This window comes from Neoarius graeffei, chromosome 12 (genome assembly GCF_027579695.1).
Source record: "Neoarius graeffei isolate fNeoGra1 chromosome 12, fNeoGra1.pri, whole genome shotgun sequence".
In the NCBI taxonomy this organism is placed as follows: domain Eukaryota; kingdom Metazoa; phylum Chordata; class Actinopteri; order Siluriformes; family Ariidae; genus Neoarius; species Neoarius graeffei.
In genome coordinates, this window is record NC_083580.1 from 66,416,751 (window position 1) to 66,435,652 (window position 18,902).

The following is an 18,902-nucleotide window of genomic DNA, read 5'->3' on the forward strand; positions in this document are numbered from 1 at the left end:
ATATAATTGGTAATGTGAGCGGCCTAACAAAAAAATCGGATTTCACAACAAATCAGATATGGGTCGTTTCAGGTTGCAGTCTGAACGTAGTGTTATTTTGTCGGATAAATAATAATAATAATAATAATAATAATAATAATAAGTTCAATTTATATAGCGCCTTTCACAAACCCAAGGACGCTTTACAAAAGAATTACCACCAAACAACAACAAAAAAAAACCACTAGGAAGAATAGTGTGAGGTAAAGAGAAAAGTTTTCAAGTTGGCTTTGAAGGAAGAGAGAGTGGAACAGTCACGAAGTGATTGTGGTAACGAGTTCCAAAGTTTAGGAGCAGCAACACTAAATGATCTGCCACCCATAGATGTCAGTTTAAAATGTGGAACAGTCAGAAGTCCACAGACAGAAGATCTGAGGAAGCGAGAGGGACAGTCCAAATGAATTAGCTCACAGAGATAGGAAGGAGCGAAACCATGAAGAGCTTTATAGGTTAAAAGCAAGATTTTGTATTTAATCCGAGAAATAACTGGCAACCAGTGCAGTTGCTGTAAAACAGGATGTTTTGGATAAAGTTTTTATTAGTGCTGTCAAGCGATTAAAATATTTAATCGCGATTAATGTCGCGACAGTCATAGTTAACTCGCGATTAATCGCAATTTAATCGTACATTTTTGTCACATAAAAAACCATTGTAATTCTCTTATCAGCATAAAAAAGTGAATGGGCTTGCTTTGTACCAATATTTTTTTTTTATTGCAAAGCATAACACGTCTTGACACAGCCACTGCAAAGTGAAACCTAAGCCGAGCACCGGCGCGGGGCTAGCAAGAGAACCATGAGTGAAATGATCTACTGTTTGAGTTAGTCTACAACTCTAATCAGAGAGACAGGTTACACAGTGACGGTAGGCTTGACATGCTTGATTATAATATAAAGTACACTATTATATTAAGTTTAAGTTGTTCGTTGATAAATATTGCATTGAATCTGATCTTTACTGTTTCAGCTCACTTAAAATATTTTGTACTTTTACACTTTCTGCCTGTTGATGCGTCGCGCTGTCCAATCAGAGGCAGCCAAATTTGCATATTACAGGAAGGATTTCTGGGATAGCATTGAGTTTACAGTTCAGAGGGATCTGGCTTCTTTAGACGCTGTCTTCTTAAAACTGAATAAATATTTAAAAAGAGCCAAATGAGCCAGTCTTTTGAACGGCTCTTTTCAAAGAACGGATCACAAAGATGCGGATCCCATCAAAGAGCCATAAATCCCATCTCTACTAGCGCGCCCCGCCCGCGCTGGTTCTTTGGGGGGGCGCAGAGGACTCTGGCTGTGTGGGGCATTACAGTCTAGCTGCTATCGGTTTTCTAAGCAAAAGTCTCTGTTCCAAGTTCCTGGCAGTTTCAAAAGCTTATGAAAAACCTACATCATGTCACAGAGCGTTAATCTCGCGATAATAAAAATTATCGCCGTTAAAATTGAGTCAAGTTAACGCGTTAATAACGCGACATTTTTGACAGCACTAGTTTTTATTTATCGAATTTGCAAAAAGTAAAAATAAAAATGCCCCGTTTCTCAAAATCCAGTGAATGTGGATAGAATAAAACAGTTATTCCATTCAATCTCATCGTACATGGCTTATAGTCAACTCAGTGCTACGTGCCTCATCAGCTATCAGCTCATGTACGACTCGATTTCATGGAATAACTTAAATATTTCTACCTGAGCCCCAAACTTCACTATTTACATTTGTCTTCGAAACAAATTGGACAAATTCCATAAGACTTTATCAAAAATGTCTTTAAGATGATAAAAATCTACATATTCAGTCGAGCAGGCTTAAACATTTGACTGATAGTGTATACTGTATATGGGTCCAAGGAAATCTAAATGGATGACGACTACATTTTTACAGAATTATTATTGATATGAATAATTACACAGTCCACTCTTACTTTTCTGTTTTTTCTCAAATAAATTTACAGGAAGAAAAGATATTAGTGAAGAAAAATCTGCAATATAATCTATCAGATGTTTAAAATAAGAGTGCTCTGAGAGCACAATATCCCCTGCAGGCAACTCTGCCATAACTCTGGTAAAATGCGACAATCCCCCTTCGGGCCTTTCGGCCAGCGGGGGATAAAAATTGTGAGGGAAGTTGATTTCAGAAAGCAAGCACACCTTGATGAAATTGCCAAAGTACAAGTTTGTTAATAATCAAGGGCAGAACTCTGGTCAAATTTGCCCAAATTAAACAAAATTTTAAATGTGTGTACGGTATAACTGTCATATAACAAAGCCTTTTGCCAAGTTTGGTGAAATTCCTCCACGAATTGTGAGAGGAGTTGATTTCAGAAGAACGTACACCCTCATGAAATTGTCAAAGTTATTTAATCAAGGGTCAAAGCTCTGGGAAAATTCCACAAACTAAATTAAATCACAATATGCGTATTACCGTCATATAACGAGGCCTTTTGCCAAGCTTCGAGAAATTCATCCAAAAATTGTGAGAGGAGTTGATGTCAGAAGGCGAGCACACCTTCATGAAATTGTCAAAGTACAAGGTTGTTCATCAAGGGCCACAACTCTGGTAAAATACAACCGAACTGAGCAAAATAACAATATGCGTATTACCGACATATAACGATGCCTTTTTCCAAGTTTCGTGAAATTCCTCCAAAAATTGTGAGAGGAGTTGATTTTAGAATGAAAACACACTCATGAAATTGCCAAAGTATAATTTTGTTAATCAAGGGCTGTAACTCTGGTAAAAAGTGACCGAACTGAACGAAATTAAATTATGTGCATCACCAACATATAACAAAGAATCCTGCCAAGTTTCGTGAAATTCCTCCGAAAATTGTGAGAGGAGTTGATTTCAGAAGGTGAGTACCCTTCCCGGGACGGACGGACGGACAGGCAGACATCGCCACGACATAATCCCCCTTCGGGCCTTTCGGCCAGCGGGGGATTAAAAACTTAAAAAGGACAAACAATAGTACAAACTGTTGTTTCAAAAATTCATTTCGTCTTTCACCTACATGTATAAATTACATATTTAATAGAATTTACATTGTATTGCGAATGTTCTACTTGCACGCTGTACTGACGGCTTTGTTATGATTTGATAGTTGGCATGTTCTTACAGCAGCATGAGCTGGATGCACTGGGTCAGGTGGTCCCAGGAATATCCCGTCAGCAGGTGAAGCACGGTTGTCCAACTTGGGGAAATCTGCAGGCAAATGCGAGAGGCTGCGATGCAGGCGGCTGCCACCTGCGAGGGTCTGAAGCGCAAGAAGGCATGATCTGGGACGAAAACAAAAGTATTCAGGTTGATGAAATGAAGGTCAATTTCAAATATTTTTATGCTACAGTAATCCTGAAGCCAATCCACATTAGCAATAAGTATTCCTCACAACCTCGAACTGAATTCACCTTGCAGGGAAATCTCCAGGAAGTAGTGCGTGTATTTGTCCATGAAGGCTTTGGTCTTGGACAGAGAGGTTAGGGGCCAGCCGTTGTGCAGGTCCCCCTCCTGCACAGCGGCGTGGAGGTAGTAGTCAATGAAGTGAGCTGGCGTGGGCATGCACAGGTTCCAGCCGAAGGTCTCCAGCAGCAGCAATTCCATTTTGATGAGGTCGCGTTTGTTCAGGGCCAGGTTGAGGCTGCACATGAAGCCCAGCGTGTTCAACTGCTCCAGCTTCGGCACACGGTCCTCCTTCTCCTCAAATTTACCTACACAGAGAGAAATGGGGGAGGGGAGAGAATAAACTTGACAGTTAACAAACGTAGTGAAGATCATTTTTCAGTTTAACTGCATTGCTTAAAACCAAGAACTTTTGTTTTAAATCACAAAGACCTTCTAGCACCCATTCCAGGACTCGATTTTCTGCCTTAAAGGAACAGTCCACCGTACTTCCATAATGAAATATGCTCTTATCTGAATTGAGACGAGCTGCTCCGTACCTCTCCGAGCTTTGCGCGACCTCCCAGTCAGTCAGACGCAGTCAGACGCGCTGTCACTCCTGTTAGCAATGTAGCTAGGCTCAGTATGGCCAATGGTATTTTTGGGGCTGTAGTTAGATGCAACCAAACTCTTCCGCGTTTTTCCTGTTTACATAGGTTTATATGACCAGTGACATGAAACAAGTTCAGTTACACAAATTGAAACGTAGCGATTTTCTATGCTATGGAAAGTCCGCACTATAATGACAGGCGTACTAACACCTTCTGCGCGCTTCGGCAGCGCATTGATACAGAGCTCAGATATCAATGCGCTGCCGAAGCGCGCAGAAGGTGTTAGTACGCCTGTCATTATAGTGCGGACTTTCCATAGCATAGAAAATCGCTACGTTTCAATTTGTGTAACTGAACTTGTTTCATATCACTGGTCATATAAACCTATGTAAACAGGAAAAACGTGGAAGAGTTTGGTCGCATCTAACTACAGCCCCAAAAAATACCATTGGCCATGCTGAGCCTAGCTACATTGCTAACAGGAGTGACAGCGCGTCTGACTGACTGGGAGGTCGCGCAAAGCTCGGAGAGGTACGGAGCAGCTCGTCTCAATTCAGATAAGCGCATATTTCATTATGGAAGTACGGTGGACTGTTCCTTTAAATGTGACACATTTTAATTTTTTTTTTTTTAGGACACAAACATTTGATTCCCTCCTTCATATCTAGATCAGCTCAGTAGGGAGTCAAAACAACAACAGAGAACAGCAACAACAGTGAGTGTATTCACTAGAAAGATGGAGGAATTAGTGATTTACTTGATATCAAGCAAAATTGGAAGGAACTTTGAGAAAATGAGTAGTGCCCAAGAAGTCAAGGTCCACATGCAGAACGTTTCGGGGACAGACGTGTTCAAATTCAGGACAGATAATGTGAACATCAACTGTCAAGACAGACAAATCAGGGGAATCAGGGTTGTGCAAAGAGGTTTGTACTGTGAACACAGCTTTATATGCCTTTAATATAAATACACAGGTGGAAATCGCATGCACTGATTATTGAGAAATGGTCTGAATTTCTCGACCAATCACCTTGAAAAAAAGAAAGAAAGCACAACTTTATTCATCACACACTTGTGAAATTTCCTCTCTGCATTTAACCCATCTGAAGCAGTGAACACACACATGTGAGCAATGAGCACACACACATACCCAGAGCAGTGGGCAGCCATACTAACAGCACCCAGGGAGCAGTTGGGAGTTAAGGCCAATTTATGCTGACAACGCAGTCCTCGCAGACGGTGTCGCAGATAGCATCTGCGTAGCCCCCCCCACCTTCGCAGACGCTCTGCGCGCACCTCCCAAAAATTGTGACCACCGCAGAAGCCTCGCAGACAGCGTCGCAGACAAGAGGGCTCCGATTGGTCCACTCTACATCCGCTGTACACGCACTTCCGCTTCCCTACTTTCCCGGTTTGGTTTGTTTTCACGACCGCCATTTTTAAAAACACGAGCGAAGATGGAGCAGCACGAAGAGCGGTTGATCGAGGAAGTGAGGAAGTACGTACATCTATACGACTCCAGTTCTAGTCATTATAAGTAACCGGAGGATAAACACTCCACTAACCACACCCACCAACTACTCCTAGCGATTTTGCGCCCCCTTGCGTTGTAGCGGTGAATAACATCGCGCACGCCTATTACTCCCCGCTCAACGATAAATTACAACTGTCTGCGAAAAGCTATCTGCGAAAGCCTTGTCGCAAGAGCATGCAGAGGCCTTTAGGGGCCTTGCTCAAGGGCACCTCAGCCCAAGGCTGTCCCATATTAACCTAACCGCATGTCTCTGGACTGTGGGGGAAACCAGAGCACCCGGAGGAAACCCACACAGACACGGGGAGAACATGCAAACTCCACACAGAAAGGCCCCCGCCGGCCGCTGGGTTTGAACTTTCTTGCTGTGAGGCGACTGTGCTAAAAACTACGCCACCGTGCCGCCCAAGCGACTCGTCAAAATGGCGCCCAATCGCTTTGTCACTGTAAGTGAGGAAGCATGACAAATTAAAGAAAATGCTGTTCCTAAAAGCACTAAAGATGCTATGAAATTTGGTCTAAAACTATTCAAAGGTAAGGTGGAACTGTGATTTACTGTATTTTATCGATTTCAAAAAGTATTTTATGAGAGTTGGCTTAGATAAGTGACAAGTCTGTGCCGCGCCGTTATTACATTTGCATGCTGCTTTTGAAGTTTGAAATAAATTTTTTTTAAATAAAATCACCTGTGTATTTATACTAAAACAATTATCTGCCTCAGGCTCGGTGAATAATAACCTCGACTTTGTCCCAGTTATTATTAACTACTTATTACCTGAGCGCGGGGTTTTCTCATCTCATTATCTCTAGCCGCTTTATCCTGTTCTACAGGGTCGCAGGCAAGCTGGAGCCTATCCCAGCTGACTACGGGCGAAAGGCGGGGTACACCCTGGACAAGTCGCCAGGTCATCACAGGGCTGACACATAGACACAGACAACCATTCACACCCACATTCACACCTACAGTCAATTTAGAGTCACCAGTTAACCTAACCTGCATGTCTTTGGACTGTGGGGGAAACCGGAGCACCCGGAGGAAACCCACGCGGACACGGGGAGAACATGCAAACTCCACACAGAAAGGCCCTCGCCGGCCACGGGGCTCGAACCCAGACCTTCTTGCTGTGAGGTGACAGCGCTAACCACTACACCACCGTGCCGCCCGAGCGCGGGGTCTTTACGGGAAAATATCAGACTGAGGTTTTGACAGTACTGACCGAGCCTACGTACAAAAAGACCAAGGTCTGATATTTTCCCATAAAGACAGAGCAAGCTAGGTTAATAAGGAGTTTATTATATGGCTTTTTTTTTTTATTTCTAAGGTTAAAATAGACGGTCATTATAACGAGGCGTGACGCTGCTTTCAGTCCTGTCATATTTGTAACATAGTTGAGTCACGCATGCAGAATAAACTGCTAGCGGTTTCAAAACTAAATTTCTGTTAGCAGTTAGCGGTATCTGAATGCTCTTCGTTGCTCAGTTCTTGAATAACTCTGTGACTCTTGTTTGTCTTTTGATTTCCAATTAATCTTTTTTTGCCGTTTTGTTTTTTTGTCACATTGAAAGCTGGCGCCTTGGAAAGAAAGAAAGTCCATCATCGCTCACGGGCATTACGGGGAAATACTACCCGCCAAGGAACCAATCAGAGCGCACGATTTTACCAGAAGTAGCTCGTGCCTAATAATAATCACTGATATTATTTACCAAAGGTGAAGTGAATTGTTAATTAACTCTTCTACACCTGTGTACTGTAATAATTTATCGTGTGCTACCCAGAAGAGCATGGGTTCCATTTTGAGTCTGGTTCCCCTCAGTGTTCCTCAAGTCATCTCAGGGGTTTTTCCTTTGCCACCATCACCACCTCTGGCTTGCTCATTACGGGATTAATCTACATCCCGATTTTATGGACAAAATGTCCATTGTCAAAAATGCTTTACAAAGAAAACGGAAAAAAAAAAAAATCGACACTGTTTACAAAACTCCAATATATGCAAGTGTAAAGCATTAATTAAATATATGAGTGAATAATTAGTTTCTTTTATGCCTCATCGCATTACCAGCAAGATCTTTGGAAAACCAAGACAAGGCTAATTACACCGATTTTTTTTTTTTTAAAGAAAAACCCCATAATTACAGTGAAGGCGAACACATTTGTGTTTACAGGCTGGGAAAAGGAGACCTGAAACTCATTTCTGTGAGCCTCCATTCACACATTTCCCTGTTGGCATTTCAGACATCACAATCTCCGAGATGTCAGTCTGCCGGCCTGAACAAGTAATTATCACACAGTCTAAAGCCCAGATCTCTCATTCCTTCCACATACCAGAGTGTGTTTATAAAATGCAGGATGCCTGTACGGACTCTGCTGTCAAGTACAGCCGCTACAATAACCAGATAAGATTGCGCTTAAAAGCCGTATCCATACGCAGATGGAAAAGGCGTGAACTTGATGTTGAACTGAGGAAGATACATAGCAGATGGAGCGTTTTGGAAATTCCTTTGATGAGAGGACCGATTGTGGCGTCGGGTGCAGGGTAAATGACACACGGGTGGGAATTTACACGCTGTTTGTACTGTGGTTGAGTACATTTACGAAGGCAACTAACTTATGCACCAAAACATGTAGCTTCACTAAGAATACAGTGAAGGCTGGAGGAGAAAAGGAAAATATATCTACTTTACATTTTATTCCTAAGTCCTTCCCACGCCATGTGGCGCATCGGGCGGCGCCGATCTCCGTTTCCACAGCCCTCGGCCTCTCGCCTATTGAGGATTTGCACGTGACGTCACGAGGTCACGTGATAGCTGTTTATCCGCCATTTTGGACGGCAAGGTCGCGCATAGAACTTAGACAGACCCGTTCTAATTATCAAGTGTGTGGGAGTAGATCTTTCGAGAATGGTTATATCTTGTTCAGCATTTGGTTGTACCAATAGACAGGGCCAAAAGGAGGGCCTGTCATTTTATAGATTCCCCGCAGACGCGGAGAGACGCGCAAAATGGGTGTCCGCTGTGCGAAGAGAAAACTGGAACCCCAGTTCTACCAGCCGAATTTGTAGTGAACACTTCATATCAGGAAGGTGTAATCTTCTAATTCAATACTCCTAGTACATCTGTTAAGTTGATTTTTGGACTGAATGATAACTGCATACTTAGAAACTAGACAGTCTCTAACGTTTAAAATGGCTATGCCTAGCCCTACTACCCTGGCCTAGTCTATGACAATGTTTTATCTTTTTGGCTCATATATGCCTTTGAAAGGCCAATCCATAGTAGGGATGGCAAAAACTAAAAAAAAAAAAAATCTTGACCGACCACCGAGCCTCATTAGCCGGTTAAAGTCGGTTAACCTATGAGTTTAAACAGGGATGCAAACGGCGGATGCTGTTTCACGGCTGAAACGCGCAGATCCGATGTTTTTCTTTAGGGGGGCGTTGGAGTGTCTGAATAATTTCATCAGAGTAAATTCTGTATTAAAATTATTAAATAAGCGATAAAACGTCCTGCATAGTCTCTTTATGATAAACGTCTTAATGCCACTTACCCGTGAGGTTATCAAGTAGACATTCTTCTTCGGGACCTTCCAGAGGTATAGTTGAGAGACCCATCCCGCAACAAAATATTTATAAGCTTCCAGGCTCTTGTAAGCTTTGAGGGCTTTGCCAGTGTAACACGATTAACGAGAAAATTGTAAATGTTAGGTAGGCCAGATCGGGCAAATCGCCGGCACCGCAGCTCCGAATTTCCCTGAACAAGGATTGCGGCAAGTTGTACAGATCTGCAATCCCCAACCTGGAACACTTTTCCACGTAACGCTGCCTCACGTCACCTTCAAGATGCTGAACAAACTTAGACAAGTAATCGCGTGATGTAGATGGGGTATTTTCCGAATTTTCTTGGGGATTACTGCCTGGATCCATTACACTCGCGCAAGGTAAACAATCCTGAAGCCGTCCAATATGGCGGAGTAAACATGGACGGGTCACGTGACTGCACATCCTCTATTACATAGCTAGGGTTACAGTGGGGGGATAGTCCTCTGGTAACCACGAGAGTTTAACTCCCCACTCGCATCTGTATTGCAGCGTGCCTTGCCAGATGGTAGTAGGTACCATTTTTATGATGGTCTTTGGTATGACCCGACCGTGAATAGAACTCCCAATCTCCCGATCGAGAGGCGGACACGCTACCACTAGCCGGTTTTATTCCTAAAAGCATGTTTAAAAGGAGATATACAGTACCAGTCAAAAGTTTGGACACACTTTCTAATTCACTGTTTTTTTCTTTATTTTTATCAATTAAAAGTCACTTCATGTCTTAAAGTAATGTCATTTCTGTTTACTTAGTTGAGCAGTTCTTGACATAATATGAATTGCTACAGTTGTGGAATAGGGATATTTACTGTATTTTTATTATTAGCTCATCCGGCCGACAGGCGATGAGCTTATGCCATCATGTGTTGCCAGTCGTCCATTTGGCATCGTCCACATTTCACGAAAATCGCTTCTTCTCTCTCAATTCTTCACCGATTTTTATTTTTTGGCAGGAAGGTAGATCTGCCTGGGGTCCATATAGCTTCTACCCAAATTTGCATAATTGCAATTAATAATGAAGATATGGAGTAATTAAGCCCTAACGAGCAGTTTCCACACAAATCGCTTCTTCTCCCTCAATTCTTCACCGATTTTGATTCTTTCTGGCATGAAGGTATGGTAGAGGTACCTAGGGTGCATATAACTTCTACCCAGATTTAATTAATAATTGTAATTAAGCAAGTTATGGACTAATTAAGCCTTAATGAGCTTTTCAACAAAAATCACTTCTAAGTGGTCAATTCCTCACCGTTTTGGATTCTTTCTGGCAAACAGATCGGTATTCCAAGGGTGTATATAGCTCGCAACATTTATTGCGCAAAGTGGCCCACTTTAGATCGTTCCTTCTGAACTAGACGGGGCCCGAGTGAGCTACGCCGTCACTGACGGTCTCGTTTACTATTTGATCTCGAACACATTAAGGTGGCAAGAAATTGCACTAATTAACTTCCGACAAGGCACACCTGTTAACTGAAAAGCATTCCAGGGGACAACATATGGAACATACATGAACTAATGTTTCATAGTTTTGATGTCTTCAGAATAGAAAAACTCATGAATGAGTAGCTGCGTCCAAACGTTTAACTGATGCTACAGATGCATCTTTGAAGAAGGCAGACATAACAGACACCAGACAAAATAAGTGGATGAAGTTTGAAAAGAAGTTTGTCTCATCCCCTAGACTTGATCACAACAAAAGCGTTGAACACAAAACGTTGGACTGTAGCTTAATGTGCACTACGACCATTTTGAGATACTTGAAATATAATGAAAGAAAATCTGAAAACCTATACACTACATTCTCTTGTTGCGATAAATCAACGTTCTGTCTTCCTCGGTTTGTCCTAAGGGTAACAAATATTTGCGCTCAACTGCAAGTGAGGCATGAATCACATCCAGCATGTCTGATGGTCTCTAAAATCCAAAAGATTAAGAGCAAGTTAAAATAGTGTGTGGAAACGGTTTGGGAACATTTATACTAAGCTTTTTAACAGGGTATTAAGAAGCTTTGCTAATTTTGTCCTGGCGCCAGACTGGTTTGTGGTGGTGCACACGAGTAATAGTTCGCTATAAAAGTTCTGCTTTGTGCATTTGCTCGATGGGGTTTTTCAGTGCCGTTCACACGGCTGTTAAAATTCTTCATGGGCCACCTTCAGTTTGTAAAAGACTCCAGTGAAGTCAGGTCTTTAGCAGTCATTTTCAGATCATGTTTCTATTTAAAAAACAAACAAACAAACAAACAAACAAACAAACAAACAAACAAACAAACAAAAAAAGCACACACACAGTACTGTGCAAAAATCTTAGACCCCCTATTTTTTCATACAAACTTTATAGATTTCTATTTTATGACTTCTGCATTATCGAGTCGGTACAAAAACATTTTAGAGTCCAAACGTTCGTTTTTCCAGCACAAAATTAAATGTTACAGAAAAAAAAAAAGTTTGTATCTGAGCAGCATATTACATAAGAGAGCGCTTTTCAGATTAAAAAAGAAAACATAATGAAGGCTGCTGGGTTTTGGTGCAAAATGAAGACGCGAGTGTGACAGTCAAATGGCCCTTTTCCACTACCCTTTTTCAGCTCGCTTCAGCTCGACACGGCTCGCGTTTCGACTACCTCAGAGCAGCACGACTCAGCTCACTTCAGCCCTGCTTAGCCCCTAAAACTCGCACGGTTTTGGAGTGGGGCTGAAGCGAGCCAAAGCGAGCCGAGTGAGGCTGGGGGCGTGAGCAGACACTCCCCTGTGCACTGATTGGTGAGGAGGAGTGTCCTCACACGCCCCGCGAGCGCGCTGGGATCTGTAAACACCGCAAACCCGGAAGAAGAAGAATTACGAATTACGAGAATTTCTGAAGCCTTATGCGCCTCGCCTCATCTATACGCTCTTGCCGGTATCTGTCCGCGTTGTCGGTGACAACAAGCCTCAGCACCAAGACCAGCAACACTAACGACTCCATGTCCTCCATGTTTATTGTTTACTATTCGGGGCGTGAGACTACCGCTTAAAAGATCACTGATGTCACTGTTTGCACTGCTTAACGACATCACCTGACGTCCACCCACTTTCGCTAACTCCACCCAATGTGTCCACCCACTTCCAGCCAGTACGGCTCAGCGCGGTTGTAGTCGAAATGCAACTCCAACAGCCCCGCTCAGCCCGACTCAGCACGGCACGGCTCAGCCCAACTCAGCCGCGTTTGTAGTGGAAAAGCGGCAAAAGTGTCCAGAAGAACTGTAGCTGGTTCTGGAAGATCCTCAGTAAAACCTACAGCTCGTTTCCTTATCAAACTGCACTCGTTGGACCTCAGACTACTAATTTTTTTTAAAAGCAAAGGGTCGTGTCACACCAAATATTCACTTTGTTTCATTTGTTATGGCTTACTGCTTTGCCATTTTTGGTCTACAGCATTTCTAAGACGTTTGCACGGTACGGTATGTCATCCAAGATTCTGAAAATGTCCAAGTTACAATATTTTTACACGCAACACCCAACCCCTACAGCGAGTACTGCTTTGGATGGAATTCCTTTCCCCTCACTTAACAGTCCTCCCTTCTCCTTCTCCCTTTTGTGCGAGGTGTTAATATCTTTACTGCAAAGTCCTACTCTCCTGTATTGCTTCCCCTGCATTTAGATGCCACAATAATAAAGGCAGCATGACCCCTGACCTCTTCGGCTCATGCTTGTGCACTCACAGAGGGCCCCCGTCTTCAGATCAGCGGCGGGTATGAAGTGGACCCGAGTCGAGGAGCAGGGGGTCAATAAAATTCCCCACAAGCGGTGCTCACGTCGGCATTCTTTGAAGAAAACAGATTCCAACATCATGGCTTATACAGCTTGAATGTAGCTAATTGTTCAGAAGTTTATTGAAAAATTAAAACTGGGCGTCCATAAGATGAAAGCATTGCCAAAATTGCGGCTTGTGGATTTATCAAAATTAAGTGTTGCAAATGGTGGCGTCATTTTGGAAATAAATTCCAAACACGAGGTTGGATTTCAGTTTCTTAATTCACACACTGCCATCCGACACTTCCACATTTACACCAGTGATGACCCCGGTAGATTTAAACTCGTTTTTACATTCATGGACCCCTTTTTTACAATGTCACACGAGCATCTGTGGCCTGTATACATGGCTCTGTTTTCTCAATTATCTGCGCTGTATTAATTCCCCTCGTTAGCATCAAACCTCAGGGGAACGTCCGTCACACTAATCTGAATATCAGGAACCCTGCTGAGTGTTTCAGTTCAAACATGACCCTCTAGGCTACTCAGGCCTCCCCCCTTCCTCTCAGACCAGAGAGAGAGAGGATGCAGCAAAACGGCCCTGCTTTCTCAAAAAAAAAAAAAATCCAAAAGGAGATCACATTATTCTCAAGATACGATGCTTGAATTTTCCTACGAATACATAAATGTAAAACTGCTACACAGGAGCTCATTTTGTCTGAACACAGAAAATGACACTTTTTTTTTTTTTTTCCTTTAATAGACGTTGCACCGAGACAAGCTTTAAACTGGTTAGCATAACAAACCTCGTGTGTCCCAGGAAATTCAGTATGCTTTCAGTCGTGAGCTGCTCTCCTCCCCCTCACACTCAGCTGATAACACCAGCCACAAGAGTGCATCCATGCGTCCCCCAAACCTGCCCATGGCCATTGCTCAAGCATTATTATTATCAAAACAGCAACTCTAAGAGCACTCCATTAGTTCTGTAATTATCTGCTGCTTGCTTAGTCTCAGCTTCAAGGCTAATTACATTTTTCTTCTCTACAGGTTCCTAAAAAAAAAAAAATCTGTTTAGAATAAAAAATAAAAAAAAGGAGTGAACTGAAGGTGAAGGACTTCCTTAAGGCCTCTGCATGCTCTTGCGACAAGGCTTTCGCAGATAGCTTTTCGCAGACAGTTGTAATTCATCGTTGAGCGGGGAGTAATAGGCGTGCGCGATGTTATTCACCGCCACAACGCAAGGGGGCGCGAAGTCGCTAGGAGTAGTTGGTGGGTGTGGCTAGTGGAGTAGTGTTTATCCTCCGGTTACTTATAATGACTAGAACTTTTTTTTTTTTTTATAATGACTAGAACTGGAGTCGTATATAGACCCCGAAGCCGTTTGTTTTCAGGATAATGGCTGGCTGATGAAATTATTGGCTGGCTAGCTGACTCAGCCAAAACCTTAATGGCTGCTGCAGCCACCAAAATGTTTATGGCTACAAATGGCTGATACTGGACGTCACTGTGTGGCGTATATCCGGGCGAACGGATCAAACAAATGGGGGGAATAAATAGCAAATTACCACAGGTCCCCTGGTCTCTTACTTCATTGTAAATATAAATCTAGCAAGATTGTAGTTCAATGCTAATAATAAGCTAATCTGGATTGTTCGAGGAAGGCATCTAGCTATCTACTCTCACTAGCAATGACCAGTGAAGGACTGGCAGCTATCTTACTATGATGAAAGTAGAGTGGTGGAGTACTTTTTTTTTTTATCAATCTCGAAGTATGTGAAACAAACAAACAAAAAAAAAATACCTTTACACTTTCCCTCAGCAGCGGCAAAGAATGCAGCCATCTCGTCGATATCAGAGTCGATTGATGCTCTGGGTGGGTTCCCGGGTTCCCCAGTGTATCGTGGGAACGGTGTGAGGGGCGGGAAGCCAGACAGGTAGTCACAACGGCAAGCTTGTGGTGGCTCTCTGTGCTGTGATATCAGTTCTAAATCTCTACAGTGTATGCCTATACGTCTCTATTGTGTTACTACTAGTGTGTACAGTTGATCATGTTTGTGTCACTTTTCTTGTAGCTCATGATGTGGATAAACCCATTATTTGATGTACACAATTCTTAGTGGCTCAGCCAAATTTTATTAGATAGCGGCTCAAATTGGCTTACAAAATTATTGGCTGGCGGCGGCTCAAATTCTAAATGGCGGTTTTAGCGGCGCCTGACGGCGGCTTCGGGGTCTAGTCGTATAGATGTACGTACTTCCTCACTTCCTCGATCAACCGCTCTTCATGCTGCTCCATTTTCGCTTGTGTTTTTAAAAATGCCGGTCGTGAAAACAAAACAAACCGGGAAAGTAGGGAAGCGGAAGTGCGTGTACAGCGGATGTAGAGTGGACCAATCGGAGCCCTCTTGTCTGCGACGCTGTCTGCGGTGGTCACAATTTTTGGGAGGTGCGCGCAGAGCGTCTGTGAAGGTGGGGGGGCTATGCAGACGCTATCTGCGACACCGTCTGCGAGGACTGGGTTGTCAGCATAAATTGGCCTTTAGAGATCACTCAACCTTAGATCAAAGCGTGGATTATGAAATAAGCTGGAGGTTTCAGGGGCGCAAACTGAAATTAAGAACACGCACCAAGACAGACGCATCTGAAAATACTTAATTGATTCTGAGAGGTGTTGGGTTTTATTCAAAACGAGCAACTCGCCTTCGTGTCCTTGGCCCGAATAGACAGTGCGCTTTGAATGTAGCACTTATTTCAGTGGAAACTGTTCAAACCCAAACCTGTTTAGCGTTTGACCCACAAAAATGTTTTGAAGATGCGCCATGTCTGCAATTTCATCAGTTAAAATCTTTTATTCGGCCCGTTTTGTGAAATGAACAATACGGAGAATGTCGCATTTTAGAGAAGAAATGGAAAATAATGCAAGAAACCAAAATTTCAAGCACACGCACACCGATACAGAACTATCGAAAAGATACGTCATGGATTCCGGGAGGAATAATGTTTGATTCAAAGTTCATTTGTCAAAGCTAATAATGTCCATGGCCTGAATGGAAATGAAGCTTTTTCTCCGTGTGGGTTTGGCCCGGAGCAGACCTCTATAGCCCATCTCTCCGAAAGCGATGCAACAATAGCGGCTGCAGCAGCAGCAGCAGCGTGAATCAATGAGCTAGAAAAAAAGGAGGGATACTTTAAACCCAGAGCATCAGCAAGGTCATTACTCATTCAGTCCTGTGTAATTAATTAACGTCTGCACAGCGCCGATTGCCAGTCTGCCCCAACACCGCCCCCTTTCCTGGAATCAAGCACCTTTGTGAATGACGGAAAGATGGCACAAAGATCCTGGATTTACAGACAGGCGTCTTTAAAACAAACCGAAATACGTCTGAGGAAAAATAAGGGCTTTGGTTTGACGGTGTAACACTGCTGTACTTTGAAAATTGCAAGAAGGCTATTGGATGATACAAGGGTTTAGAAATGTACACATCCCGGTCACACCAAAGCAAAACAAAAGGTTTGAGAAGAACGTCGCGGTCAATCTATAATAAAATAATATGTCTGACAACGTAAAACAGAGGTACTACTGCCAACACTAACAATTTGTATTCTTTTTATCTGCTTAATGTTGTGGAACATCTGCGAAACAGAGTTACTGTAAGCACTTATGGCTTATGACAGCTATAAACTAACAGTCGCTCTTTCACCACAATGCTGTCCATCCCAAAGACTTTCCCATCCCAGAACAGCTTTATTCACATGAAATAAACATATCCTGTCAGCGTATCAACAACTGGAGTGTTTGCATTCGATGACGATATAAATTACAGCTTGAATTGTATTGTCCAAGCTGAGAGTTAAACAGGGCTGTGGTAGAAAACGTCCACAATAAGTCCAAACAATCATAACATATGTAAAGCTCAACATCTGACATTGCCAGCTATTTAAAACAGAACATGTACCGCATTAAAAAAAAAAAAATCCTCTGTGTAATTGGTTTGGGTTCTGTGAGGAGAAAGTACAAGGGTAAAGAAAATCTCATAAGGCTCAAGTTAAAAAAAAAAATATATATATAATACTACACATTTAAAAATGATGAATTGTGGTCAGAATATGAACCTGTATTGCCAAGATTTATGGCCCTTTTTCAGCTCGCTTCAGCCCGACACGGCTCGCGTTTCGACTACCTCAGAGCAGCACGACTCAGCTCGCTTCAGCCCTACTCAGCACCCAAAACTCGCACGGTTTTGGAGTAGGGCTGAAGCGAGCCAAACCGAGCCGAGTGGGGCTAGGGGCGTGAGGAGACACTCCCCTGTGCACTGATTGGTGAGGAGGAGTGTCCTCACACGCCCCGCGAGCACGCTGGGATCTGTGAACACCGTAAACCCGGAAGAAGAAGAATTACGAATTACGAGAATTTCTGAAGCCTTATGCGCCTCGCCTCATCTATACGCTCTTGCCAGTATCTGTTGGCGTTGTCGGTGACAACAAGCCACAGCACCAAGACCAGCAACACTAACGACTCCATGTCCTCCATGTTTATTGTTTACTATCCGGGTCGTGAGACTACCGCTTAAAAGGTCACTGATGTCACTGTTTGCGCCGCCTAACGACATCACCTGACGTCCACCCACTTTCGCTAACTCCACCCAATGTGTCCACCCACTTCCAGCCAGCACGGTTCAGCGCGGTTGTAGTCGAAATGCAACTCCAGCAGCCCCGCTCAGCTCGACTCAGCCCAACTCAGCCGCGTTGGTAGTGGAAAAGCGGCATTAGAAACGTGATTCCAATTTAACTTCATGCGATGTTACATAACCATAATGTTCTTATACTGCCTTAAAAAAAAAAACATGTCATATCAATTATTATTGTACATGTTATAATGATAGAAATGTTGCTCAGCCAGTTTTGGTTTGCAGACAAATCAAAAACTAACAGAAATGTTTCTGTTTCTAAAATGCTCCTGCCAAACATCTGGAAAGAACATTCGCAAAGTTGTTCGCCAAGACGACCCGTGTATCTGATCCGTGCCTCTATTTCACCTCACTTTTGTTTGCATGTCGGGAGACATGGCTGCAAGTGATAACACATCTCAAAGCATTGCTTTAAACACTGATACACAGCTGGCGTGCCCTGCAAATTTCCTGTATAATAAATCTCGTTAGGAGATCAGACCCTGTGGCCGCACCACAAAGCCATTGCAGTGTGTGTGTGTGTGTGTGTGTGAGAGAATGTAAGACATTCTCAAATCATCCCAACACCCTAAACTCACTTATAGCTGCCTGAGCTCGAAAAACAGAAAGCAACCTTCCTGATTTGTGAGTGTAAAAGCTGCCTTGGTGACTAACTGAGACGTCTTTGGGGTCCAGCGAAGGCCACAGTCTCTTAACCGCACAGCTGTCAAGGAACACAATGCAGCAGCCTGTGAGGCAGCACCGAGCCCCGACTACTGCATGCGACATTCCAGCATACAAAGACTACAAAGGACAGTAGAGCAAGCAAGTCATTATTCACGCTGTCATTTTAGTGATGGAAACTGAAGCAGTGGATTGAAAATTCAATACTTTAATCAATACTACAAACGTGGCAAGCAATTCAATGCTCTAACTTTCCTCGCTCACGCCATCACTTCAGCCACGCGCCACTTCAGTATTACTATCATGAGGAAAAGACTGCATATTCAGACTAGACGTGAACTCACTGGCTAGGAGAAGGCAGGAAAGGGCGATGACGTAAAGTTGTCTCACAGCTACATCATAGTGGTCCATGAAGAGGTCGAGCAGGTAGACGGCCAGGTGGCGAGCCGTGGGGCACAACTGGTAGCGATTACTTAGGACGGCGAGCAGGTCGGCAAAGTAGCGCCTCATTCCGATCTGCGGCGAATGAGCATGGTATGTAGGTAACTTCAGCTCCTGGGTAAAGACAAGGGAGGAATAAAACAAAATGATTCTATACACATTCACTGGATATGAGCAATTGTGCGCTCTGATTGGATACTCTACTACTACGCTATCAGCTCATATACCATAAGTAGAGAAAAAC

General features: G+C 43.2%; 1 protein-coding gene across 2 annotated transcripts in view; it reads right to left on the bottom strand.

Annotated features, from left to right (window-relative positions):
* Positions 1–18,902, bottom strand: part of ccnjl (cyclin J-like) — a 41,837-nt gene that overhangs the window by 4,491 nt on the left and 18,444 nt on the right. For both annotated transcript variants that reach the window (XM_060936267.1, XM_060936266.1), the window contains exons 3-5: positions 18,562–18,772; positions 3,435–3,734; positions 3,146–3,305 (exon numbers count right to left, since the gene is read on the bottom strand). In XM_060936267.1, coding sequence (XP_060792250.1) covers positions 3,146–3,305; positions 3,435–3,734; positions 18,562–18,772 — 671 coding nt within the window. The remainder of the gene's footprint in view (positions 1–3,145; positions 3,306–3,434; positions 3,735–18,561; positions 18,773–18,902) is intronic.